This window comes from Vombatus ursinus, unplaced genomic scaffold, assembly GCF_900497805.2.
Source record: "Vombatus ursinus unplaced genomic scaffold, bare-nosed wombat genome assembly UNPS02008996.1, whole genome shotgun sequence".
In the NCBI taxonomy this organism is placed as follows: domain Eukaryota; kingdom Metazoa; phylum Chordata; class Mammalia; order Diprotodontia; family Vombatidae; genus Vombatus; species Vombatus ursinus.
This window is the reverse complement of record NW_020948774.1, coordinates 7,871,270-7,898,254: the sequence shown is the minus strand read 5'-3', so window position 1 is coordinate 7,898,254 and position 26,985 is coordinate 7,871,270. Positions and strand designations below refer to the sequence as shown.

The 26,985-nt window shown below is 40.8% G+C and overlaps 1 protein-coding gene across 4 annotated transcripts in view; it reads left to right on the top strand.

Annotated features, from left to right (window-relative positions):
* SEPT9 (septin 9) overlaps nt 1-26,934 on the top strand; it is a 342,062-nt gene extending 315,128 nt beyond the window's left edge. For all 4 annotated transcript variants that reach the window (XM_027850047.1, XM_027850049.1, XM_027850048.1 and 1 more), the window contains 9 exons: nt 3,297-3,488; nt 10,054-10,182; nt 10,914-10,995; nt 11,672-11,809; nt 15,692-15,809; nt 19,754-19,849; nt 20,132-20,228; nt 23,670-23,721; nt 26,625-26,934. In XM_027850047.1, coding sequence (XP_027705848.1) covers nt 3,297-3,488; nt 10,054-10,182; nt 10,914-10,995; nt 11,672-11,809; nt 15,692-15,809; nt 19,754-19,849; nt 20,132-20,228; nt 23,670-23,721; nt 26,625-26,760 — 1,040 coding nt within the window. In that variant the 3' untranslated portion in view covers nt 26,761-26,934. The remainder of the gene's footprint in view (nt 1-3,296; nt 3,489-10,053; nt 10,183-10,913; nt 10,996-11,671; nt 11,810-15,691; nt 15,810-19,753; nt 19,850-20,131; nt 20,229-23,669; nt 23,722-26,624) is intronic.
* The last annotated feature ends 51 nt before the right edge of the window (nt 26,935-26,985 follow it).

The following is a 26,985-nucleotide window of genomic DNA, read 5'->3' as shown; positions in this document are numbered from 1 at the left end:
TCAACCTGCCTTTAAACATGAGACAACCAGATTCTTTTCCCAGTTCTGGATCTTGTAGCTTCCTTGGTGTCTTTATTTTCCAGGGAATGCTTCTCTACCCTCTAAGTATTTCTGCCGGCTTTTGGCTTTTTTGTTTGTGTAGGACCTTTGTGATTAGACCTAGCAGGTAGAGACTCTAACTGCCTTTCCTGAGGGTAGAGGACATCAGGATTTTCCTACAGAATGAAGAGACACAGGCAGGCTTTTTTTTCCCCCATGGACTGAGATTCTGTATCTACCCATGATGTACATCTACCCAGATGTAGTGAGGTGGGAATTATGTTTCATAATTAGATTTCAAATCTCATACATGATAAATTTTCACTTCTTTTGTAGACATAGTGATGCCCAGAGAGAGCATTCTGCAAGCCAGGGGAAGTAGGATAGTTCCTGACAACATGCCAAATGAGGGTCATTCACTATAGCAACTGGAATGAAGGCTTTCAAGGAGTTTAAAAATGAGGCAACTTGATCTATTTCTCCTACCCATTTCATTTCCTTCATTTGCTAGCAAATGAGTAATTATGTGGTAATCCATTCTATGGTAGAGAGTGCAAAAGGAAAAGATTTCCATGTGCAGAAAACAAGAGGATTTATTAAAGGGTATTCCATATAGCCATGCAACCTTTGGGAGGCCTGGAAATGGGAACTGAGATAGTGTAGTCCCCTAAATCTTCATCCAATTGTGTGTGTGTGTATGTGTGTGTGTGTATGGGAAAGGGAAATGAGGTCATAGGAAGAGGAGTAGTTGTCCATAAGATGGTTTCCCAGCTTTCTCTTTATGTGCAGAAAAAATCCAATCTCTGATATGTGTTAGAGATATTACCTCCTTTTCTTGTGTTCTGGGATGGTAATTAGACAATCAGGTGTTACCTTTTGCTTTTTCTTTGAGATCTATGCTTTCAGATCTTTGAACACAGTAACTGCTTGAGGGGAATAAGAGTATGAGGTCAAAGTGTTTCCCTCTACTCAAAATTAACTAACAAGGGTAATGTGTGGAGGGTCTTTTTTATGATATGAGGTCCTTTGAGCCCAGAGGGACACATCTATGATATTATTATTGTGAAAAAAGGGAGACTTTCTCAGCTGTTTTGAAGAGTGAAAGCAAAAGTTAGCAAGAAGCAAGATACTAGCCAATTTTGACATGGGTCTTCCGGGAAATTCAAGAGGTATGCTCGGAGGATGATTTTGGGTTGTTCTCTCAGATTAAGGATCAGATGCCTTGTGGAGGGGAATATGTGCCTTTTCCTCTCAGTATTCTACATGAGAATGTTAACTCAGATTCTGTAGGGGTGAGGGAATATACTTCTAATATACCAAGGTTCTAACAAATGTAAGGGATGGGAGGAGGCCTTAATTGTTAATATAAGTATATAGATTTACACGCGCGCGCACACACACACACACACACACACACACACACACACGTGTCCTGTAGCAAGCAGTATTGATTCATTTACATTTTCCAGAGGAATTATGGCATTTGCAGTTACTAAATTCTAAAAAGCAAACATTCCTTATACATCTTATAAGGGGTCATGGAAACCACAAACCAGACACTGAAATGAATTGCCCTACCATGTAAACTTAGCAAAGAATAATTATTAAAATACAAAACTACCGGGTCATAGCCTTGTTAGTGTTAATTTGTTAGCCAGTACACTTACTACTTCCTTGTTCTGCTTAACTAAATTATATTTTAATTACTTCTTTAATTATTTTCACATCACGAATTATAAAGGTGCTTTTGAGGGGACTGCTTTTTGTGCTGCTTGCCCTGGGCGCCTAAATTACTAGTTATTGTTAATAAATTCTCTTCCTAACAAGACTGATTCTTTGTTTTTCTGGGCCTATGTTTGCCTTTATAAAACTAGAATGATACTGACTGTAATTTTTTTATTGATGGCCCCTGTTCTTCCTTTTATGGTTACTACTAGAATACAAGGATGATTTTCCTTTAGGTCTCACTGGGGATAAATATACAGTTTCTAGGACATGTGAGAACAAAGCAATTTAAGAAAGAAAGGTAACTCTTAGTGATAGAGCATAGCAAACAGAGCTGCTGGGTTTTAGTGCATTGTTCAGTGTGAGAAACAGTAAGAACATACCAATCAGACTAAGGGGATAGGAGCTAGACCTGTTATTTCATGGATATTCCCTGATAAGGAAATTCCCTCCACAAATACAGGTCAACACCTAACAAGGATGAGGAATGAGAGAAGGCCTTTATTATTAATATATGTGTGTATGCACATATATGTGTGTATATGTATGTATGTATTTTCTGCCATTGAGAGTCTTAGAGAGTTGCCTAGTCCACTGAGAAATGGTTCATTGACTTGCCTCCAATCAGCTAGTGTGTGTCAGAGACAGGGCTTGAACTCGTATCATCTTGGCTTTCAGACCAGCTCTTTATCCACTATGCCATGTTGACTATCATTTTGTAGGACTACATTAAATAACAGCAAAATTCAACTGGAGAAACAAAAGATCAAATATCTCTAGGGAAATAATAGAAACTTGTAGGAATGAATGGGGCCTAGCAGGACCAGATCTCAAACCAAACCATAAAGCAGTAATCATCAAAACTATTCGGTTTTGGTTTAAAAAATAGAAAAGTTTATTGGCAGAACAGATTAGATAAGACAGATCCGGAAGTAACGTGTTCTGTAAACCCAAGGACATGCACTAATAGACTAAGGACTCCTTATTAGATAAAAAGTACTGGGGAAATGGGAAAGTTGAACAGAAATTACATTTAGACTATCATCTTAAACCTTACACCACACAGTAAGCTCCAAATGGACACAATGATTTCATTTCAGAATGTATCCTTCTCTCTCCCTTCCCTACCCAAGTCAATCTTTTTTAAACAAAGAATGAAAAGGAAAGTGGAAGAAAAAAGCAAAACTGACAGGTCAAATGAGTCTGGCAGTATATGCAGTATTTTATACCCATAGTTCCCCACCTCGGCAAAGAGAATGAGGTACTTTTTTTGATCTCTTCTCTGAGGCCACACTTGGTCATTATAATTACACAATGTTTAGTTCTTTTGTTTGTTTGCTCTTTTCCCATTTATATTATGGCATTCATTTTGCATATTTAGTTCATTTAACTCTCTTTAGTCATCTCTAAATTCTTATTCATCATTTCTTCTACTGCTTTAATTACATTCATGTACCATAATTTGTTTGTCCATTTCCTAATCAATGAGCATCTGAGTTTCATTGCTAATGTCTCTTCTTTTCTCCCCACAGCCTCAGAGGCAATTCCCAGCCATACCAGCATCATGGCAGATAACTCCAGAGATGCTGGGCTAAAGCAAGCCATCCCCCAGAGGAATGAGAAGGCTACCCTTGACTTTGGCTATGTGGGGATTGATGCCATTCTGGAGCAGATGAGGCGAAAAGCCATGAAGCAGGGCTTTGAATTCAACATCATGGTGGTTGGTGCGTCTTGTCTGTCCCCTTCCCTTATCTCCTTCCTTCCTTCTCTCTCCCAGACTGATTTTGTTTGAGCTAGTTGAGCTACTTGCTAGGAATATAGTAATGTTAATAATAACAAAAAAAAATAACACAATATATAAAATAGAGCCAAGTATGGTAAGAATGCTAGGGTATTTAATATGCACAGAGATCTGTTCTCTCTTTGAAATGTGTCATCAGCACAATAATGTTGAGAGCAGTTGTTATAAAACATGGCATTTTTTTCAGGGAGACAGTTTAAGTTCATAATGGTTCTGTTTAGTTTTAAGTCTGTTATCAGTCATCTCCCCTAAATAGAACTAATAGTGGCTTACAAATTAAAGGAGTCAAACTGAAACATCTTATTAATCAGTTGATGAACATGAATGACATCCAGTGCTTTGCACAGTTCCTAGCACATAGTAGGCACTTAATAAATGCTTGTTGACTGATTGGCTATATGACTACTGAAAAACACATTCTGCCGCCTTCCAGGCAATATACATTTAACATAAAGATATCAAAGGGAAGGCTGTGGCTATTAAGAGACTTATTGGAATTCTAAAATCAAAGCTGAATGGGAAGAACACGTTTGAAGCAATTCATACCTACACAATTTGAGTCTTAACATACATTTTAGAAAATGTAAAATGTACTATGACGGTTTTGGGATGTATGTTAAACAAAAAAATTGCATAAGAACAAAACACAGGACCCATCACTGTAACGCAAAGAAGATTAGCGCTTTGCACCAAAAAAGGAGGAAGGGAGTTGGTAGAAATTCTCATGCCATATAATAAATCAAAAACTACAGAAATACTTTTGGAACAGGCATATTATCTTCATTGAGCAGTAGAAAAGACTGATAACGTATACACATTGTTGGATTCATCTGATGTAATCAAAAGTGGTTGACATCTGAATGGAACCTCTGAAACAACTGAAATCCAAAAATGGAACCAAAATGGTCCCACATGGATGAAATCCACTTGAATTTAGCAAACAAAATGTCAACAAAGAAGCATCTAACAAATGACTGAATCTTATGGATTTGTTTGTGGAAAACAATAGGATTTATGATGTCAATTCAGGCTATGTCACTGCTAGCAGATCAACATAGATTAATGCAAGGAGACAAACTGCAACACATTAGTGCAGGATACAAAAATTTAATACCAACCAAGTAATTAGTAAAATATGACCTGGTACTTAGAATTCTACATCAAAAGCTTAGTTATGTGTCATAGACCGAAAAATCAACAAATCCCATACAGACCCGAAAAATCCTGGAGAACTCAATAAACTCTACTGGAAATGGACCATTATCATATACTGAACTGTTACCCCCACCTCCAACCTCCATCACCTGGATATAACATTGATCTCTAAAAACTTGAGTAAGTTTTTAAGTAGATGTCACCATATGGAAAATGTAACAGAGAAAGCTTTCAGAAGAAATAAAAGTCATGTAGGAAAAATAAGATATGTGTTATCGTTGTAATAATAGCAGTAATGTAGTGCCTACTGTGTGTCTAGCATGGTGCTAAGGGTTTTACAAACAGTATCTTATTTGATCCTCACCACACCCTGGGTGGTAGGTACTATTATTATTCCCATTTTGTAGTTGAGGAAACTGAGGCAAACAGTGACTTTCCCAAGGTCACACATCTAGTAAATGCCTGAGTCTGGATTTAAACTCAGGTCTTTGTGACTCCAGGTCCAATGCCACCTAGCTGCCCTATCATCACTATTATTCTGAATACTGTTATAACTGTACGAGTGATGCTTTCAGTGAGAATAAGAGATGATGAACTTATATCCTAATATTTTTATTCAGACTTTAAAAATAATTTGATCCATTTGTGTAACAGTCCTTAGGATAGTGACTTGTCTCCGTATTATTTTTATCCAAACCTGGTCACAAAGAGATGAGAAACATTATATTACAAATATAAACCCCAAATGTATTTTAGAATCCAATAAACAAATTATATTGAAACCAGAGCATCATTACAGACAGAACTGTTGCCTACAACTGCCCAGACACAGCGTGGATCCATAAAAACTTAAGAACACAATTTTAAAATTGAATTTGCCATATCCACTGCTTATAATCTCCAATTACATTAAATGAAAAAGCTTTCAGAATACAGAGCCCTATCAGAAGAAATTAAAATCCTGTGGGAAAGGATGAGGTATGTGTCATCCCTATTGTCCTGTCTGTTACTCAGGTTGTCCCAAAGGTATTTCCAGTGAGTGGAAGCAAAGATGCTTCCAGAGAAGATGAGATGACCTTCCAGTACTTATAACAACATTGCAGAGACAGTCATTTTAACAGTCTATGTAATACTAAGAAGAACATTAAGTGTAAGATACTAGTAAGATAGAAACTTGTCCTTGTGACTGCTTATCTCTGAGCTTCCTTATAAGATATGAGAATGAAATGCGGTTCTAACAATAACAACAATAGACATTTACATACTGCTTTAAGGTTTATAAAGCACTTTACATATATTGTCTCATTTAATCCTCATAAAAACCCTGGGAGGTAAATGGTATAGATCTCATACCCATTTTGCTGATGAGGAAACTGAGCCTGAGATTAAGTGACTTGCCCAGGGTCACAGAGCTAGTGAGCATCTGAAGCAGGGTTTAAATGAAGGCGTTCCTGTCTCCATATTCAGCATTCTACTATGCTGGCTCACAACACCTTCCAATCCAGCATGCATTTATGAAATACTACTATGTTAAGGCACTGGGGGTAGGAAGGCAAAACCAAATGCAGTTCTTGCCCTCAGATAGCTTAACAGTTTGTAAGGGACTGAGGGGATTCAAGATGTAAACAAATAGGAGGGAGATCAGAAAGGCTTTGGGTAGGAGTTGACATGAATCTATCTATCACAAAATATTATTAAGTGTCTACTGTGCTAAGGGCTTGGATTTACAGTTAAAAGTACAAACAGTCCCTGCTTTGAGGAGCCCAGATTTTAATGGAAGAGACAACACATAAATAACTAGTTGTATACAAGAGATAGACAGTCGATGGAAGATGATCACAAAGAGGAAGACATTAGCCTAGAAGGAAGCCAGAGACTCTGTGAGGCAGAAGTGAGGAAGCAGCCATGCAGACACAATAGTATATACAAAAACATGGAGATGGAATATAGAATGTGGAGTTCAGGGAGCATTAAGTAAGTGATTAGAGTGTTTCAGCCTGGAAAGATAAGTAACCCACTGAGGAGTTTATATTTTATCATAGAGACAATTGGAAGGGGAGTAACATGACAAAGTTATTTTGTCAACTGTGTGGAAGATGGATTGGAAGGCAAGTCAGCAAATACCCATTAAGCACCTACTATGTGCCAGAACTGTGATAAGTACCAGGACATCACTTAGGAAACAATTGTCATAGTATAGGCAAGAGATGATAAGGGGGACTGAACTGGGATAGTGGCCTTGTGAGTGAAGAGAAAGAGATGGATGTGAAAGGTTCTGTGGAGGTAGAGACTGGGTATGACAGAGTACAGAGTCAAGGATGACTTTAGGGTTGTAAACGTGGGTGAATGGAAGCTTGGTGCTGTTCTCAACAGAAAGAGAGCAAGTATGGAGGAGGAGTGAGAATATCATAGCTGCCACTTATTTCTGGCAGAGGTTTTCCCCTAACAGTCCAAAAGAGAATAGAAAATCTAGTGCTGGGATTTTAAGCTTGGGCCATCATTGATATTCTTCACCCCCACCCCAACCCCTACCTCTTAAGCACACACCTAGCTGTGGGCCTAAAAGTTCTCAGTAACCTGAAGCAGCTTTGCTTTGCAATGAAACTGGCTAAGAAGTCAAGTCATTTCAAATCCTTCCTGGGGCCCCAGGCCCAAGAGAGCTTACAGGAAATACTGTGGCTAGTGGAAGGAGGTGGTCACTAAGAAGAATAAAGGTCAGGCTTCAGTTTAGCTGAAAATGGAAATGAGTTGGTGTGGGGAGGGGAGTGGGATGTAGCTTAGGACCCCTTTTCAGTGTTTAAATGAGATTTTTTGGCAAACTATTTGCTTTATTTATTGGCAAACTACTATTTGCTTACCTGACTCTTTCCTTTTGCATGTTTTATTCAAGTGTTTGATTTTAATTCTTCTTTGGGTATACGTTGGTGCAGCTAAACTCTGAAGTCCTTCCAAACAGGGAGACTATAATTCTTTCTACCTGTCTGAGCACTGAGCATTTCTTACATGCTCGAGAAAAAAAATACATATGTCCCTATTAGAGATACTTGTTGAGTTTTTTGCTTGGATTCAGCTCCTGGCTCCCATGTCATTATTTTTTTTAGCCTTCCCAAATCTGAATTTAAAGCAGGGCATTTAGGGATTTGGCCTAAGATTCTTTTTTCAGTGTCTGATCTCAACCCTAGAGTCTAAGGCCAGGCTCTTTTTTTTTTTCCTCAAAGAAATGTCAGTGGGATAAAATACATCATCTATGAAGAAACTGCAGGTTTTTGTGAGTGGCATTTGACATGATCCAGTGGAGAGTGTTGTCTTCTAGTGAGTTTTGAAGAAGACACTTAGGATAGTTTTTTTCATAAACGATAGAAATTACTGGGGTAGAAGAAGAATGAGTTGGGAGAAAATGGGCAAGGGCAGAATTAAAGCCAGTGCCTGAGGAAGAGTAGACATATCCATCCATTCCTGTGATTCATTTCCTAAACAGTATTAATGGATGTTTATTTCTAAAGATGCCAGCATGGTGCCTGGTGGCCTCCTGCTTACGAAGGAAGGAAAGAAGTGGGGTGGGCGTACCTCTTTTGTCTTTGCTTGAGATAGAAGAACTATTCCCTCTCCTTTGTCCAAAGCCTACCTCAGAACTTGTGATGGAGGAAGGAGAAGGGAGCATGCAAGTCCTGGAGTTCGGAAGACCTGTGGATCCTAAGCAACGAGGTTCATGCTAGGCCCAGCTAGGGTGGTCACTAGCAAACAAGCAGTGACCGGTCCTCATCTGCCTGGCCAGCTTCGGTATCTAGCCTGAGGATGTGGGCACCAGGCCAGTGATTGCATTGCCCATAGCTCTGGGGGACAGTTGCAAAGGACAGTCTCTGCTGTGCTTCAGGCCTTCCAAGTGACTCCAGTTCAGATTTCAGCCATGGGTGTTTTATTTTTTGTTTCTTCACCCCCTCAACCAGTTACAGTCTTGCCCTTCAGTGGCAGGCTGTTTATGCTAAGTATACAAACAATCCTGAGCTGGGATTACCCCCAGCCTTCCCTTAACCAAGGAGGTCAGGAATGCTTGAAGATTATTTGGATGGGCTTTGGCTGATGAGTTTGAGGGATGGGGAATGGGGTTAGTTGGCTGCAGCCGCATAGGGAGAAACCCTCTGCCAGAGCCCTGCATCCAAGTTCCAGACACCACCCTTGTCCAGTTCATAGCTGTGTTGCTTCCTCTGTTTCTTTAAACGATTCCCCTTTTTGGTTTATACTTTTGGCTCCTTTCAGTCTTGCTACCATTATATTTTGGTGGGGCAGCTAAGTGGATGGAGTACCAGGATGGAGTACTAGGCCTGAAATCAGGAAGATGACCTCGGGCACTTACTAGCTTTGTAACCTTGGGAAAGTCACTTAACTCTGTTTGCCTCGGTTTCCTTATCTGTAAATTGAGCTGGAGAAGGAAATATCAAACCATTCCAGTGTCTCTGCCAAGAAAACCCCAAATGGGATCACAAAGAGTCAGACATGACTGAAAATGACTAAACAACAACAATAACCCTTATATTTGTCTTGCTATAAAGGTTTTCTAGAAAGAGATGACTCTAATTAGAGATTGTTCACTGAATTGGACCAGCAGAGTCAAGAGGTAGAAGAGACCTTATAGATTAAGGCCCCTTATTTTACCAATGAAGAAACTGAGTCTGAGAAAGGTGAAGTGCCCAAAGTCACACAGGCAGTTCATAGTAGAGCTAGTATTCAAAGCTAGGTCTTATGACTCCAAATCGAGCATTCTCTCCACTTGTCTCTCTACTATGCCACTGAGAATTCTTAAGTTTCCCATGTTTAACTATCCCCTTCTTGATCAATGCAACAAAATAGATGTTTTTTTTTCCCAAGGTGATCTTCATGCTTAATTGGTGATAATTTCTTTGTGTGATGATTTGGCATAGAATGTGAACCTATAGATGAATGAAGTTGAGTATTCTTTTTTTATTTTATTTTTTTTTTAATTTTATTTATTTATTTTTGTGGTGAGGCAATCAGGGTTAAGTGACTTGCCCAGGGTCACACAGCTAGGAAGTGTCAAGTGTCTGAGGCTGGATTTGAACTCAGGTCCTCCTGACTCCAGGGCCGGTGCTCTATCTACTGTGCCACCTAGCTGCCCCTGAAGTTGAGTATTCTTAAGAAAAACTGATGGGCTTCAAGGTGTAAAAGTGGGCCAGGTTGGACCAAATATGGAATGTCATAAAGGGATGGATGCCATCTTTGAAGCAGAAATGCCAGAATGCCAGGCTTCTGGACTCCAGTGTAATATAATCCAATATAGAATCTTGCTTAACTCAGCTTGCCTTTATCCTTTTCAGGTCAGAGTGGCTTAGGGAAATCCACATTAATCAACACTCTGTTCAAATCCAAAGTCAGTCGGAAATCAGTCCAACCAGTTTCGGAGGAACGGATCCCCAAAACCATTGAGATCAAGTCCATCACTCACGGTGAGACCTCAGGCTGTGTTCTGCTGGGGATACAGGTGAAAACACGGATGGGGGTCTTGAGTAGGGTGGGATATTATATCATTCATTTAATTCTCTCAGTGAACATTGCCTACAGAGAGATGCCACTATCCTTCTTGGAATCATGGGGATATGGACTTTTCATAAGTCAGATGAACTAATATTCCTTATTCTTGAGGATAGTTAAGTGTTGGAAGAAGGACTCTTTAAATGAAACAGAAACTCTCAATTTTATACCCTAAGAACAGACCTGTAGAGGTCAGTGACTCCCTTTAGGATCTCTTAAGACCCTTTGTTCAGTTCTGTTCTCTGTAGGCAAAGGAAGTATTTCATTAAAAATTGTAAAACAATCCTTACTTATACCCCACTCCCTCTGATTAGTCCTTGTTAAAAGAATTCAGGGTATAAGAAATTTTCATGCTGATGAATGAATAAATCATTCATGATGAAGCATCATTTCTACTCATGTAGAGGAAGATGAAGGTGGGATTGTCTTAGACTTTTGCTTCTCAGGACTGAGGATTTACCAGAATACTTACTGAAGCTCCTGTCATCGTTCACCTTTCTATTTTCCTCTCTGGCAGCAAAAAGTCACAACTTCCAAACTGGAAGGGACTAACTTGTTCCTCTCTTTGAATCCTAGAGGGAAAACCACCCTGTCTCCCTTTTGATCTTCCCTCCAAGCCTCAAGATACTGTTCTCTTCTTTTGCAGAAATTGAGGAGAAAGGTGTCCGGATGAAGCTAACTGTGATTGACACACCAGGTTTTGGCGATCACATTAACAATGAAAACTGGTGAGCATCCCAAGTCCCAAGATTTGTGTTCCAGTTGGATTCCTGCTGGCGTGTGTTGGTAGAAAATGGGGATGTGGAGTCTCCATCCTCCAAAGTTGGGGCTGATGGGGACTTTGCTGACTGCCTCTAAGGCCAAGTTCAGCCACAGTTGAGTAATGGAGACAATTATCCTGCCATCTAATGCCATTTTAACAAAACAAAACAAAAAAGACTGAAACTGTTGAAGACCAATGAGGCCAATAGCTCCCTTTTTAACTTCAACCTCTCTAACACTAAGACCAATGTCAGGGATGACTTGAGGGGTTTAGCCCAGAGTACCATTTCTTTTGAGTAAGCTAAACAAATTCCTATAACTTTGCGGCAGAAGAGCACAGAATATGCTTAGAAAGAGGGTAGAGATTTTAGGGAATTTATGATGTTTTGATCGCAGTTTAGGAGTTAGGGATAAAAGTGGAAAGCTATCAGCATAATCTGACAGACCACTGAGCAAATGCCTCACTGCTCTCTGGGAGCATTTTATCTAAGCTCCAGATTGATCCACCAGAAACCTGCCAACACATGGGTGAAATGGGAAATAGATCTTTTCTTCTTGAGTCTGATAATGAGGAAATCCTAGGTCTGGGGTTGCATATACTCAAAAAAATAACTTGTTACCCACCCTTACTCCTTTGCACAGCTGGCAACCCATTATGAAGTTCATCAATGATCAGTATGAGAAATACCTTCAGGAGGAAATTAACATCAACCGTAAGAAGAGGATCCCAGACACCCGGGTGCACTGCTGCATCTACTTCATTCCTGCCACTGGCCACTCGTATGTATAAGGCAGACTGACGTCTTTGGGGCCTTGTTATACGGGCAGAAATACTGAGGCCATAGAAGTCTTTGGATCTGGAAGGCACCTTAGGAATCCATTAGGTCAGAGGTATCAAACTCATGGGCCTCATAAGGTTCCAAAACTCCCAAGTATACTGGGAACCAGATTAAAATGTAATTGGGAAATGTTTAACAAATAAGTAAAAATATGATACAACATAGGTAATGTTAATTTGTGGTTTTCTACGTCCATAGGCAGCCTGAAGGGATCTATTTCTGTTTGAAATTGATACTACGTCTCTAAGTCAATACCTTCTTTCTTCAGATATGGAGAAACTGAGGCCCAGAGGTGACGTCTCAAGATTTTTCAGCCACACCGGGCCAGGGCCAGTACTAAAACTCAGATTTCCTGGCTCTTGGCTTTCTGTACTGAATATAATACTTCTTTTTGCTGACCAAGAGTTTCCCCTGCAAACCTTTTCTCGGGGGTTTATCTTGAGTCATTTATGGAAAGGATGCCGAGGATTATATCTTCTCTTTTCCAGTCATGCCCCAGAACTTTGCCAGCAGTGGGTTGTCATGTGGAGTAGAAGCAGATTCCATCTGTATCCCAGCTGAGAGCTGGGTGGTGGAGGGGCTTTATAGTTAACCTATGTGCAAAATTTGATGAGAAGTATACAAGTATAGATCAGTGGTATCAAACTCAAACAGAAATGGGGGTCACTAATCCATACTTGGGTAACTAATAGATAGATTGCAGGGCCTGAAGTCAAAAGATTCATCTTCCTGAGTTCAGATCTGGCCTCAGATGCTGTGTGACCCTGGGCAAGTCACTTAACCTGGTTTGCCTCAGTTTCCTCATCTGTAAAATGAGCTGGAGAAGGAAATGGCAAATCACTCCAGTATCTTTGCCAAGAAAACCCAAATGAGGTTACAAAGAGTAAGACATGACTAAAAATGACTGAACAACCAAAATCCTTAGGGCTCCCTCTGGGCTGCATATTGACATAATTTTAAAATGTAATATCACCTATATTTCACTGTATTTTTATTATTTTGTTAAATGTTTCCCAAATACATTTTAATCTGATTCTGACTCTATTCAGGAGTGTTTTGTTCCCCATCTGTGCAGTGTGTTTGATACCTCTGATCTCAGTGACCTTGAAGCTTCCTCCTAGTTTTATCCATGATTCATTGATTTCTTAAGTGAGGAATCATACAGCCTCAAAACCCCATATGGGGAGGGAAGGATATCTAAACTCTCTGTACCCACCTGCCTCCAGCACCCCATCTCTGTCACCCAAGCTAACACAAATCTAAAGACTCAACCATCCAGAATAGCTCTTTTTGTCAGCTTTACCTAAATACTGCTAACTGTATATATAGCACCTGGGGAAGCTTTTTTATTTGTTTATTAGGTTTGATTTTTTAGGGGTGGGGTGGGGAGGGAAATGCATATGGCCTTTTAGTCTTCCAGCAATAGAAAAGAACCTAGCAAGAGGACAGAAAGCTCAAAACTTGAGGCCTTTGTGAGGAAGTAAATGCCCAGACTCAACAGTGAGGTCATTGGTCCCTATCCTGACTTGGGTGATTCTGGGGCCTCCCTCCTTCCTCAGGTCATCAAGAGTGTCCATGTTTGAGAACCATAAGCCCAAGGATAGAAATAGGGCCTCTGGGCCAGGAACACCAGGCTTTGCTAACTGCCCATCAGGGCTTGAGAGAAGGAGCTGTCTCACTTTTTGTCTGTCTCTAGCACTTGACACATATGCTTAATAAATCCTTTTTGTTTCATTCATTTACCCCAAAACTATCCTGCCTGTTCAGAGCCAAGTGACTAATATTGTCATCCCTAAGTAGCACTGTTGGTTAACTCAGAAATAAGCCATTTGAGACTTAATCACCTAGATAAAAGTAGCCTGTAAGGGAAAAGGGGAAATGTGAAAAGGCTCTTAATCTTACTGTTAATTTTTCATTAGAGATTCTGATTTTAATCATATATATGACACTAGAGATGTGTTCCCATCCTTGTGGCTCAGGGTACCTGGAAGGTAGAGAGATAATAATAATGACAATAATAATTAACAGCAATAATATACTGCTTTGGTTTCCTTGAGGCAGCTAGGTGACACAGTGTATGGAATGCTAGATTTGTAATCAGGAGGACCTAGGTTCAGATCTTGCTTTGGATACTAGCTATGTGACTCTGTCACTTAACTTCTGAGCCTTAGTTTCCTCATCTATAAACTGGGAATAATAATAATAATAATAGCACCTACCTTACAGAGCTTTTGTGAGGTCCAAATGAGATAAAATGTAAAGTAACTTGCAAGTCTTAAAGTTCTAAATTCTAGTTTTTGTTATCGTTATTGGAAGATAGGAGAAACATTGTGAGACAACCATTTTAATCTCGTGGGATTAGAGCTGGAAAGGGACTTTAAAGATTATTTGATCTAAGGGCAACTACATGGTGAAATGGATAGAGCATGGGCCCAGGAGTCAAGAGGAACTGAATTCAAATCCAGCCTCAGACACCTGCTAGCTGTGTGACTCTGGGCAAGTCACTTAACCCTGATTGAGTTCCCCCCCCCACCAAAAAAGAAAAGATTATTTGATCCTTTCTTCTCCCCATTTTATAGATAAGGAAATAGAGGCCTAAGGTCATCCAGCTAGTAGGTGGTAGGCAGAGCTAAGACAAGACCTCATTTTTGTTCACAGTTCTTATGTGGCTCTTTTAAGCCTAGGCTGATTTCTTCCCATCTGGTTGGGCCTGTGCTAGTTTGCTTTGGCTACGTTTACTCTTTATGTGCTGTCGAGCAGAAGTTTAGCAGGTCCCAGGTGCCACAGTAGGAATATAGTACTTGGGCCATCAGCAGGCAGTACCATCCTTACAGCTATGAAATCCTCCAAAGAGCAGGTCTGCTTCCAGTCTAAGGAGCCAGAAGAGTGGTGGGCTTGGAGACACTTAGTTCCCCTCTGACTCTCTGCTAATGGTGCCAGCAGTAACTATAAAAAGAATATTTCATCCTTGAGGGTGTTGGAAGAGAGGTGAGAGAGGGCATCACTTTATCAGCATGGAGACACATTGGGTAGAGTCCAAAGGAAGGCCTCCTTTGAATGGGATCCAGGTGACCTGGCATAAAGAGGCTTGATTTGACTATGTCCTCCAGCTGTTTTGTTGGTTTTCCCTTTTCCTCCTAATAAAAAAGCCCCACAGCGGACCCTTCCATTTGGGCTGATGTTCAGGACCAATGACAGACAGGCCCAGGAGATCAGCAACCCTCATCTCTTCACCAGGTTAATGGAAGAGCAGGATTGCTGAGTATGGGTTACACCTGAGATACACAAAATTCTCCGTTTCCTGAAAGTGCTTTTAAAGGGTTTTTTTTTCTTCATAAACAATTTATTTGGAATTTAAGTTGAAACAATGATAAAACCCAACTAAATTTACATTTTTGGCTACTTAAGCTTAAAAAAGGTCTTATGTTGGGTGGGGTAGGGAAGACTGGGTGCAGGGTAATAAATGAATTTTGCTGAACTATCCACATTCTACAGGTCTTCTTGTAACCCGGGGAAGGTGCAGAGTAGAAGGCAACTGGCTAGGGTTAGGAGTACAGCCTGTGGCCAAGGAACATGATATTTCTTCTGTGTAAAAGCAAGCTGGTTTGGATGAAGATCAACTTCATGATGGCTTCATTAGCACCATGCTTTACCCAACTGAGTTCACCCTCCCCAGCTAAGCACAATAAAAAACAGGCTTTGGCCCAGATGAGTAGCTGCATCGTGTTCTCCCCTTGCCATGTCGGACCAGGAGGTTTAAAACCTCTGTTGTTTCTCTCCTTTTCCTGATCATCCTCATCTAAGTTGAATTATTCATTTCTAGTCTCCGACCACTGGATATTGAGTTCATGAGACGTCTGAGCAAAGTGGTCAACATCGTCCCAGTCATTGCAAAAGCTGACACCCTGACGCTGGAAGAAAGAGACTACTTCAAACAAAGGGTAGGGCTTTGCAGTTTTTCCACATTTTTCTTCTATTCTCCGCTCCCCCATCTATGAACTCCACCCCCCACCCCCACCCCCCAGGCAACTCTGTCAAACTGAATGTCTGGCCTGGAGCCCAGAGTAATCCTGTAGTCTCGGCCCAGAGGGATTGCCTGGAGCAGGCAGAGAAGGCCCATTCACCTCCAAACAGTTCCTTATGTTGCTCTTGAAAGCCACTCCAATCAGTATGCCCCAGGGATGGTGGCTTCTATGTACTCTACACATGGCAACACCTCCCTCTTCCACTCAAGGTAGCACCTTTTTAAGGAGACCACACAGAGCTTCTGGGAAAAGATGGTACAGACAGTTTTTACTTTACATAAGTGGACTTCTATGATTTTTACCTAATGCGAATTTGCCTGCAGACTTGGGGAAGGGAGAGAGGGAGGGAGACAGGAAGAAGGCCACTTGCCTGTGGAAGGAGGCAGTGGGAATGTGATTTAGGGACACATTGGGGGCTAGCAACAGAAATGGGAGAAAGAAGAGGAACACATGGGGCTGGGGCCAGCCATGTGGGGGCTGGGCATGTGGGCAAATGGCAGAGCAGGGCAAAGGTCTCCCCTCTTAGCACGAGAGGTCTAAAGCCTAGCTCCCAATCCAGCACTGTGGTAGTCTCTCCACACAACCATTCTTTTGTGTTCACTTGGAGGGCTTTTTTGGGGGAAAGCTGGGTGAAGAAGGGGCAGGAACAGAGAGAGAGAGAGAGCTGATGTGTAAGAGCACACAGTACTTAACATAGGTGTTTTTTTTTGGAAAGTGAATTTCTTTCTGAATTCTTTATGTAAAGTTGAATTTGCATAATGCAAATTTATGTAAAGCGAGAAGTGTGTATACTTTGAATTGGAAAGCCTGAGGAGGTAAAACCAAGATCCCATTTCAGTGGGTATCTCTGGTCTGAGAGGCAGTGTCATATAGTAAGTAGAGAGTGAGCTAGCCTTGGCGCATGGGAGACTTGTGTTCAAGTCCTGTCTCTGATAACATACTGGTTGTATGATCCTGAGCAAATGACTTCACCTCTCTGTACTCTAGGCACCTCTCTAAAATGACAAGTTACAGAGAAGCTGTTGACGTGAATTGGAAGAGGGAGTTCCCTATCCTGATGAAATCATAGGTGCAATGTCTAACTCTGGTCTATTTTGCTCCCAATGAATGAAGCCTAAAAAAACAGGAGTCCCAGGTGACATTTGCCTGCTTTTCATTGGATGGAAGAGAAAGTCTGTGAAGGTTCATCTCTCCCTTTAAAAAACTAAGATTGTGTTTTCAACCTCTGGTACTAGGGGACTTTCCCCTGGGATATAGACACACATTGAGAGATATACTGATGCAGCCAGGAATACACACTGTTTTCACTGTTCTAGAAGTGGGAGCAGCAATAGCCTGAACCCCACTGGATAGCCAGCCCAGTGTCCTAACTTCCCCGGGAAATAGGCTGGGCTGGCTTGGCAGGGGTCATTCCATCATGTCGTTGAATGTGTATCTGGTAAGAAGGGTAGGAATGCTTTTTTGGCAGGTTGATGTTCTGAATAGCATCCAATCATTGCTCTCTCACTTGGACACAAATTTGATTTCTATCCCTGGGAACAATGGTGTCTATTTAGCCCAGGCTTATCTGGAAATATTGGTGCACAAGCAAACTTTTTGCCTCTTCTAAGAGACTATCAATCTATCAACAAACATTTCTTAAGCATTTACTATGTGCGAGGCATGGTGCTAGGCTCTGGACGTGGAAATACAAAGAATAAAACAGTGTCTCTGCAGGCAAAGAGCTTGTGTTCTAATGGAGGAAGCAACAAGTATATATGTACATACACACACACACACACACACAGAGGCAGATGTGGGATGGGGGAGAGACAATGCTTGAGCTGTGTCTTAAAAGAACATAATGCTTGAGCTGTGTCTTAAAGGAACTCAGGGACTCTATGAGGCAAAGGTAAGGAGGGAAGCGCATTCCATGTGTCATGTATGCTGGAGACTGTAGATGAGTGTATTGAGTGAATTACAAAGAGAAAGCTTAGTTTGACTGGATACCACAGTATGAGAAGGAGAGTAATATCCGTTGAGGTTGAAAAGACAGACTGGGTCCTGGTTACAAAGGATTTTAAAAGCTAAACAGAGGAGTTTATATTTTATTCTAGAGACAATAAGAAGCCAGCAGAGCCAAGGGGAATGACAATGTCATTAAGGAAAATTATTCTGTTAGTGTGCATAATGTACTGGTGGAAACAGGTAGACCAATTAGGAGGCCTCTGTAATAATCCAGGTGAAAGGTAGTAAGGGTATGAACTAAGATGATAACTGTAATTCTGAGAGAAGGGGGTCAGATTAAAAAGAGTTTGTAAAGGTAGAAATGTTGAGATTTGGCAACTGTATATGTGGGGTAAGGGAGAGTGAAGAGTCCACTTTAATACCCAGCTTACAAACCTGGGAGACCAGAATGGTGAGGGTGCCTTTGACAGAAATAAGAAAGTTGAAAGAGGGAGTTTGTTTAGGGGGAAAGACAATGAGTTCAGCTTTGGACATGTTGAGTTCAAAGTGTCTATACTACATCTGCTTTGAAATGTCTAATAGGTAATTGGTGGTGCAAGTCAAGGAATAGCCCAGGACTGGATATAAAGATCTGAGAGTCTTCCGCATAGAGATTATAACTGTCATAACTGACGAGGTTTCCAAGAAAGTGTAGAAGCTAATAGAGTCCAGGATAGAACCTTGGGGAACACCTGCAATTATAGGGAATTCTTTGGATTATGATCCAGCAAAAGGAGACAGAGGAGGAGTGATTGGATTGGTAGGAAGAAATAATCACGAGAGAGCAGTGTCACAAAAACCCAGGGAGGAGAGAATATTTAGGAGGAGAGTTTGGTCAGCAGCGTCAGTGGAGGCTTAGAAAGGTCAGAACCGAGCATTGGTTACTTTAGAGAGAGCAGTATCCGTTGAGTGATGTTATGTAGAAGTACAGGGAAATAAGATTCAGATTTGAATCCTGGTTCTGCCATTTACCAGCTTTGTGACCCTGGAAAAATCAAATCCACTTCTTTAGGCCTCTTTCCTTATCTGTAAAGGATCTCCTCCAATTCTAAATTTTTTGAAGTCTTTGGTTTTCTAGTAGGGAAAAGACAATCTATCATTTGCTCAAATGATTTCATGGGGCAAGAACCATTGTCTGGTTCATTAAAAAGAAAAAGGAACACAACTTTTTGGCCTGGTACATGGGGCACATCCCACACCCATGATCCTCAGCAAGAATCTGGAAAGTTCTTCAAAAGCTCTCACTTATTTCTCCTTTGGGAGGGATTTTATATGTTTCGTGTGATGGAGTCTTGTGTGCAGAATGATGAGTTTGTTAGGAATGTGATGTTCATAGAAGGGCTCCTTTCCATTAGGGAACAAGCTACGGAGTTTTGAACTTGTGAGAGAAGGCTATAATCTGGCAGAAGGTGGAAAGAAAGAGGGGTGGGGCTTGCATTCAAAGGAGAAAAAAACATGGTATAAGTGGGCAGCTGGAACCTTTTGCCTAATGATAGAAGAAGGGCTTGAAAGTTTCTTGGGTGGGTTTATGGATCCTGTATTATTTTCTCAGGAATTTTGCTAAACTGGAGAGGAATGATACAGTCTAGTTCAGGAAAGATGCCCTAAAAATCTTTTCTTTTGTTTTTCTGTTCCATTCTGTGTTCATGAAGCAAAGTGGGAAAAATTCCCAGGATGCCAGACTACTCCCTCCCACTCTAAAAAAAAATGTAGGAGTGCAGATAATTCTAGGCAAATGGCCCATTCTCTTCTCCCTGAGGTCGGGGCAGATGGACATAGAGTGGAGATACATGGTATACAAGGGTATGTATACCTAGGGGCTATCCTCTTCTCTCTGGGCTGATGTGCTATCTTTCTTTCTTTCCTAACTCCAGATCACTGCTGACTTGCTGTCCAATGGTATTGATGTATATCCCCAGAAAGAATTTGATGAAGACTCAGAAGACAGGCTAGTCAATGAGAAATTTAGAGTAAGTAAATTAGTTGAAGACTCATTCATATAAAATAGCCCCACCTGGAACCGGTGCTCCCAATGACTTATTAAGGAGGTGGGAGGGTGGTCTTTCCTCCATCATAATCTCTCCTCGAGTCTTGGGGAAAAACTAAGCTCAGAATTTTCTCCCTTTGTAGAACAGATCTTTGCCAAGAAAGACTGGTTAGCCTGGTCCCCATCTGTGGGGAATTTGGGAAACTAATGGGACTTCTCTAGGGTAGCTACTAAAACCCTTCCATATCCCCTTTTTATTCTTTAGGAAATGATTCCATTTGCTGTTGTGGGCAGTGATCATGAATACCAAGTGAATGGGAAAAGGATCCTTGGGAGGAAGACTAAATGGGGCACCATTGAAGGTAGCCATCTTTACATTTCTCTTTTTTCTTCCCAGTGGGTGAATATTAAGGGTAGTTGAGGCTGAATTAGGAGGAAGCAGTACCACAGAGACTTTCATTGGGAAGGAAACAACATGGTAGATCATCACACTGGACTTAGTTCAGATATCTAGGTTGTAACCCTAATTCTGCCGCAGACTAGCTTCATGACGCTGGACAGATAACTCAGCTTTTCTCCTGTGGATCTGTAGGACTTTGGAGATCATCTAATCCTAATCTGAGGTCCATGAACTTTATATATATGTATCTTCATGACTATGTTTCAGTATAATCGGAGGTTTTTTTTTGTGATCTTATGTATTTTATTTAATTCATTTAAAAACATTATTCTGAGAAAGGTTTCATAGGCTTCATCAAACAGCCGAAAGGGTCCATGAAGCAAAAAAGGTTAAAAAAAAAATGAAACCCTCCTTTTCTTTGTAACAAAAAAAACCAAACAAACCCCAAAACATATCTAGAGAGATGGAATGATTTCAGACATAGCCAGCTCTTGCTGCAAAGCTGGAATTAAAATATCAACTCCCAGTCCCAATGAAAAATGCTGTTTCCACTGAGGAAATTGAGATGAATGGCTCCAATGACTTTTGAGAGACTGTACCATTGACCTGGGTTTGACCTTGGGCAAGTCATTTAACTAGCCTGGTCCCTACTTTCTTAAAAAAATAAAGATATGGATAGATTTTTTTTTTCAGTGCCATCACTTTCTAGTGACTCCCTATTACCAGTGAAACTCTCCCTTGCGACAATGTAGTGCCGCTAAAAGCAACACTGTAGGATTGTAGAATTTAAATTGGGAGGAACTGATGCTTGTTCTTTAGTTGTGTGATCTTAGGCAAGTCACATCATCTCTCTGGGTCTTCAGTTTCCTCTTTTGTAACATGAGAGTGAGGGAGTCTGTTGGACTAGGTCCCCACTAAGGTTCCTCTCCACTTCAAATCTATAATCCTATGAAAATTATCCATGACTAGGTCTGATGGGGAATATGATCCCAGTCCTACCAGCCTTGATAAGTTTTTGTGAGGACAAATTGGTCTGTTGAGGTCTATTGAGCTCTTTCAAGTTTTAAAGGAGAAATTTAATAACTAAATCCCAGTAAGTGGTCTTAGTATTTATTCTTCCGTTGTCACAATTCTCCATTACAATGGGAAATGGGAAATTTAACGGGTAGATTGAGCTGCCCATACTGCGACAGAAAAAAATCTGCCAGAAATCTTGCCCTAGTGAAAGGACTGTGGCTGGAGGAGGGAGTGGGAGAATACTGACCCTTTTTCCTTTGTTTTAGCTCTGATTGACTGTTAGACTTTTCTCTGAATGTTGGGTGGAGAAAACATGGTGCATTGTTTTTCCTTTGTTCCCTTCTTCCACCCCCAAAGGGGGGTGGGGGAGAGAGGGAGAGGGGGAGAGAGAGAGGAAGAGAGAGTGTGCGTGTGTGTGATCTGTCAGTTGTGGGTATATTTTTTAACCTTCTGGATATTTTCCAAATGCCACGTTGACAAGACCAGATCTTAGACAAGGAAACTTCAAACAAGATTCTCCAAAACTTCAGACAGGAGGAATCTTCCCTTCTCCAGATCTTTCCCAGTGGATCCTAATTCAAACCCAGCCCTGTCCTTTGTAAGGGAGTTGTTCTAGGATTCTCCTCCTCACGTCCACCTACATACACATGCTGGATTGCTCTCTAATGAGGATCAGGGGTTTTCTCCTCCACCCGAGATCCTAGCAGCATCCTGGGTCTGTTGGCTTTTCATTTCCTTGGGGTGGGGTGTGCAGTGCCTGAGCCAGTCCATCTCCTATGTCCCTCCTCCCTCCTAAAGATATTTTTCTGATTAAGACTCTTTTTATAGAGGACATGTTTACTGAGGGCTAAAGGGAGTGGAGAAGGTGGGGGGTGGGTGGAAAAAAGAGAATGGAACCCAAACCAAGGAAACTTGTTCATTTTGATGCTTTTGCTGCCCCCTCATGGCTGACATTGGAAACTGCAGGAAATTGCTGAGAACCTGTTGGTGAGATTGTCATTCCACAAGTGGTGAAGGCTGTGCTCAGCACTGTGCTAGATGCTGTTTGGGGAACACTGAACTCAAAGAAAGGGGCCAAGTCCAATTGAAATAAAATTGCCAAGCAGTGGGTGGCTGAAGGTGTCTCGGGAGTTATTACTATGTGTCAGAACAGTCAGACACAACTGAAAAACAACTGAACAACTAGACTGAATACAAAGACAAAAATGAAATAGCCTTTGCCTCTGATGATCTCATGTTCTGCTGGGGCTAGGAAACACATACACATATAGGTATATAGAAAATATGCAAAGTAAATTTTGGGGGGAAAGTGGTGTGGCAATCAACTAGCAGGTGGGATCAGGAAAGGTGTCATGAAGGAGATGGCTTTTGAGCTGAATTTTGCAGGAAACTTAGAGATTCCAAGAGACAGAGGTGAAGAGGGAGTACATTTCACAGCCCTCACTTTGCTGACTTCCTCTAGAAATCTAGTTCCTCTGGAATATAGTCTAGTTTGTCAGTGTTCTCAGACTGAACACAGTACTTCATGTGTCTGACTAGCACAGAGTCACCATAGCTTTCCCTCTAGACACTGCATTTCTCTTAATTCAATCTAGGTTTGTAATAGCTTTTTTTTTTTGGTAACCACACCTGCCACTATTGGCTCTACTAAGATTTGAATCAACTAAAAATCTCAGATATTCTTCATATGAATGTTTAATCCAGTATGTTACATTTATTTCTGTCAAAGATTGATCTTGTTAGTTTTAGTAAAGGGATAAAGTTTCCAGACAAAGTCTAACCATCTATTCCTCTGTCCCCACACCTAAACTGTATGTGGGGCAAGAAGAATATGAAGCAGAAGTTTTACCTGTAGTTTCTCAAAATGTCTCTCTCCCTACCTCCAACTGTCTGTCCCCTTGGGCCGAATCTATGTCATGACAGCTGTAGAAATTACTTGGAGTCTCAAAGGGAAAACCATGATTAGAAAAAGAAATTACAAGAGAACTGAGGAAAAGGAAAAATTTTCCTGACAGATTTATGAAAGTCTAATAATGTGTGCAAATGATGTGTTTGTGTGTGTGTGTGTGTGTGTGTGTGTGTCTGTGTCTGTCTGTCTGTCCAAGTACAAATATATTGAGTGGGAGCCAGGTACTTGGGTTTATCCAATGGTGGGTGGCTGGGTAACTGTATGTGCATACTTGGGTGTGTGCCTATTTAAGAAAAAAAAACTGCCTACAGAACAAAGTGAACATTTCCTAAAAATACCACTGCTTAAGCAATGAAATCCCATTTTCAGTTTCCTGCTCAAGAGTAATTATAACTGGGATGTGTTGGGGGCAGGGTGTGGGGATGGCTTTTTCTCCCTCTCAATTTTTAATAGTAAATTTTTATTTCCTTTCCTTAGTTGAAAATACTACACACTGTGAGTTTGCTTATCTGCGGGATCTCCTTATCAGGTGAGTGTAGAACTTATTTTTGCTTTGGGTTTTGCCTTGTTGTCCCCCTCAGATGGACAGAAAAGAGACCAAAGGGCCATATATTCTTTTTTTTTTTTTTCCTTTTAGGCAATTAGGGTTAAATGACTTGCTCAGGGTAACAGCTAGTAAGTGTCAAGTGTCTAGTCTAAGGCTGGATTTGAACTCAGGTCCTCCTTACTCCAGGGCCAGTAGTCTATCCACTGTGCCACCTAGCTGCCCCCAGGGCCATGTATTCTTGAGCAACATGGGTGATTTCTGAAAGGTAAACAAACTGCATTAGGTTCCCAAGGACAGTATCTGAATGTCCTTACCTGCTGACCTTCTCTTTACTGGGAAGACCTTAGCCAGCAGCACACTATAGTTCATCTTGAGGCCCTTCACCTCTAAAGGGGCAGGGGTTTGTTTGAGAGGGTGTCAGGACAGGGAGGAAAGAATGCAAGTAGGACTGAAAGAGGGGAAGGTTAAGAAGGGATAGATAGATGAGCCTTTTTTAAGTATAGTGCATAAAGGTTGTGCCTGGTGGGGGAGATGGATGGCTAATTGTTTTCCTTGGCCAGATTAGGAAAAAGAAGCAACATATTACAGTGGGGAAAAAATACTAGATTTGGAATCAGAAGACCTGGGTTCCAATCCCTACCTTGGATCTTATACTAGTGTGACCTTGGGCAAGTTTGTCTTGATCTTCAGTTTCTTCATCTGTTAAATGAAGGCCTTGGACTAATTGACTTCAGAGGACCCCTTCCAGCTCTGAATCTATAATCCTAGGAGAATTCTCTGGCCAAAACAAGAAAGATACTCAGAAATACCAAAGTCTGTGAAAGCCTGAAAGAGTCCCCTTTACTAGGAGATTTCAGGAGAGAACGGGTCATGCAAATAAGTGAGTTGGAAAGCTCAGACTTTTCCCTCTGTTCTGCTGATCCCAAAGTCCCATGAACCCTATTTCCCAGTCTTTAGACTTTGTCCCTGAAATTTCAGTCTATAGCAGGATCCTTCAGTCAATAAAGCAAGTAAACATTTATTAAGCATCTACTATATTACAGCTGCCATTAGTTGATAGATGCAAAGATATAAATAAGACAGTTCCTGCCATCAAGAAACTTATAATCTGTCAGGATAGAAATCATATGCACATTTAAGTTTATATACAAAATAAGTATATGCATGATTATACACAAGTATATTTCATTGAACTCCGTAATACCAAAAACCCTGTTTTCCATTCCCAAACCATCCACTTGACCCATAGGCCTCATGTCTGTCTTGTTCATTTTTCTTTAGTGCCTAAAACATAGTTTACATTCAGGATCCATCAATTTATATCTACAATAGACCTACAGTGGAAAGGGACTTTAGAGACTTTCTAATCCAACCCTCATATTTTAAACACAAAGGAACTGAGGCCCAGAGAGGTTAAGTTATTGTCATACAGTTAGCAAGTAGCAGAGTCAGGATTCCAACCCACATCTCTGACTAAATCTAGCACTCTTTCTACTTAAAGAAAGTAATAGACTTATTTAATAACATATAATATTTAATAATTTAATGAAATTTAGTATTTAATCAATAAACTAAATTATCATACTAGACTATGTCCATATTTTGTGACTATTATGCTCTTCAGATCCCATTCATTATTAAGTTTCATTAGTCTCTCTTCTCTCCCAGCCTCAAGACAATGATTTTTCAACAATACCCTGGAGTTGAGTGCTCCCTTAGCGGAACATTGACTTAGGAGGCACTAACAAGATTATCAATCAATTGAGCATTTATTAATCATTCAGTCAGTAAACATTTATTAAGTGCCTACTGTGTGCTAAGCCCTGGGAATGCAAAGAAATGTCCTTGCTCTCAAGAAGCTCATCATGTAATGAGAGAGACAACCTGAAAATGAAGATAATATAGAAGCAAACTATTTTCAGGATAATTGAAGATAATCAGCAAAGAGGACATCCTGTGTTAGGCACATGGAATGTAAATACAAAGAACGAAACAATTTTCTCCCCTTTCATCAAGGGAGATAAGTACAGAGAAAGGAACTCAGAGACCTTCCAGTCTTGTTAGGGAAATGAAATGTGCATGCATGTGCATACATACATATACATACACACATGCTAGATATATCTATATATATCTATATATATATACACACACACACACACACACACACAAACATACACACACACACATCCCTCCCTCTCTTTTTCTCTCTCTCTGTGTCTCTGTCTCTCACTCATTCTTTCTCACTCTCCTCTGAAGCAACCATTTGCAAAGCAGCATCCAAACAAGAGTGCTTGCATAAGACATATTTTTAAAAATCTATTTTTAATTAATTTTCCTTCAATTATTTAATCATTTATTTAATGATTGATATTATAATTTGATATTTAATCATTTATTTTTATTTAGGACATTAATTAAAAATAGGTGGTGAGGAGGAACAGGGAAAGGAATGGTGACTTCAGGTAGAGTCCATGATGAATGGCAATAAGGTATAATAGAACAAGAACTGGCCCTGGAGTCCCAAGTCCTGGGTTCAAGTCACAGTCTTGCTATTTGCTAGTTTTATGACTGGGAGCAAGTCACTTTCTCTTTCCAAGTTTTCTTATCTATAGAATAGGGATAATAACACTTGCATTCCCTACCTTACCTGATTGTTGTGAGGAAAGTGGTTTGTAAATCATAATGCACCATGGGAAAAATCAACTCCAATGAAAAGTTATTCTCCGGATGGAAAGGAGAGGGCCAATCATGAATGAGTCCTAAATTGAGTTTGGTTCCCTCATTGGGCCCTCAGAGATTTTGATTTGGTGTGCTCAGTTTCCCCCATGCCACCCCCCCCCCCCCAGCTAATGCCTCATTGACCTCTTTATTGCCTTCTCCAGGACACACATGCAGAACATTAAGGACATTACCAGCAGTATTCACTTTGAAGCCTATCGAGTAAAGCGTCTGAATGAGGACAGCAGCAGCATGCTTTCCAATGGTGTGGAGGAGGAGGTGGCACCCCAGGAGATGTAGAAGCATTCCCTTGCCCCTAGGATCCATCCCTTCCACCCATTCCCATCCCCTAGTCCACCATCACCCTCCCCACCCTGTTTTATTTTATATAATTTCCTTCATTTTTGTCATCATCCATCCCTTTTACACACTGCCATTGTCACTTGACCAGATAACAAGATACCATATATCATTGTTGAGTGTGTTAATTATTAGCCCACTGGCACTGATCTTGGAAGGGAGGGG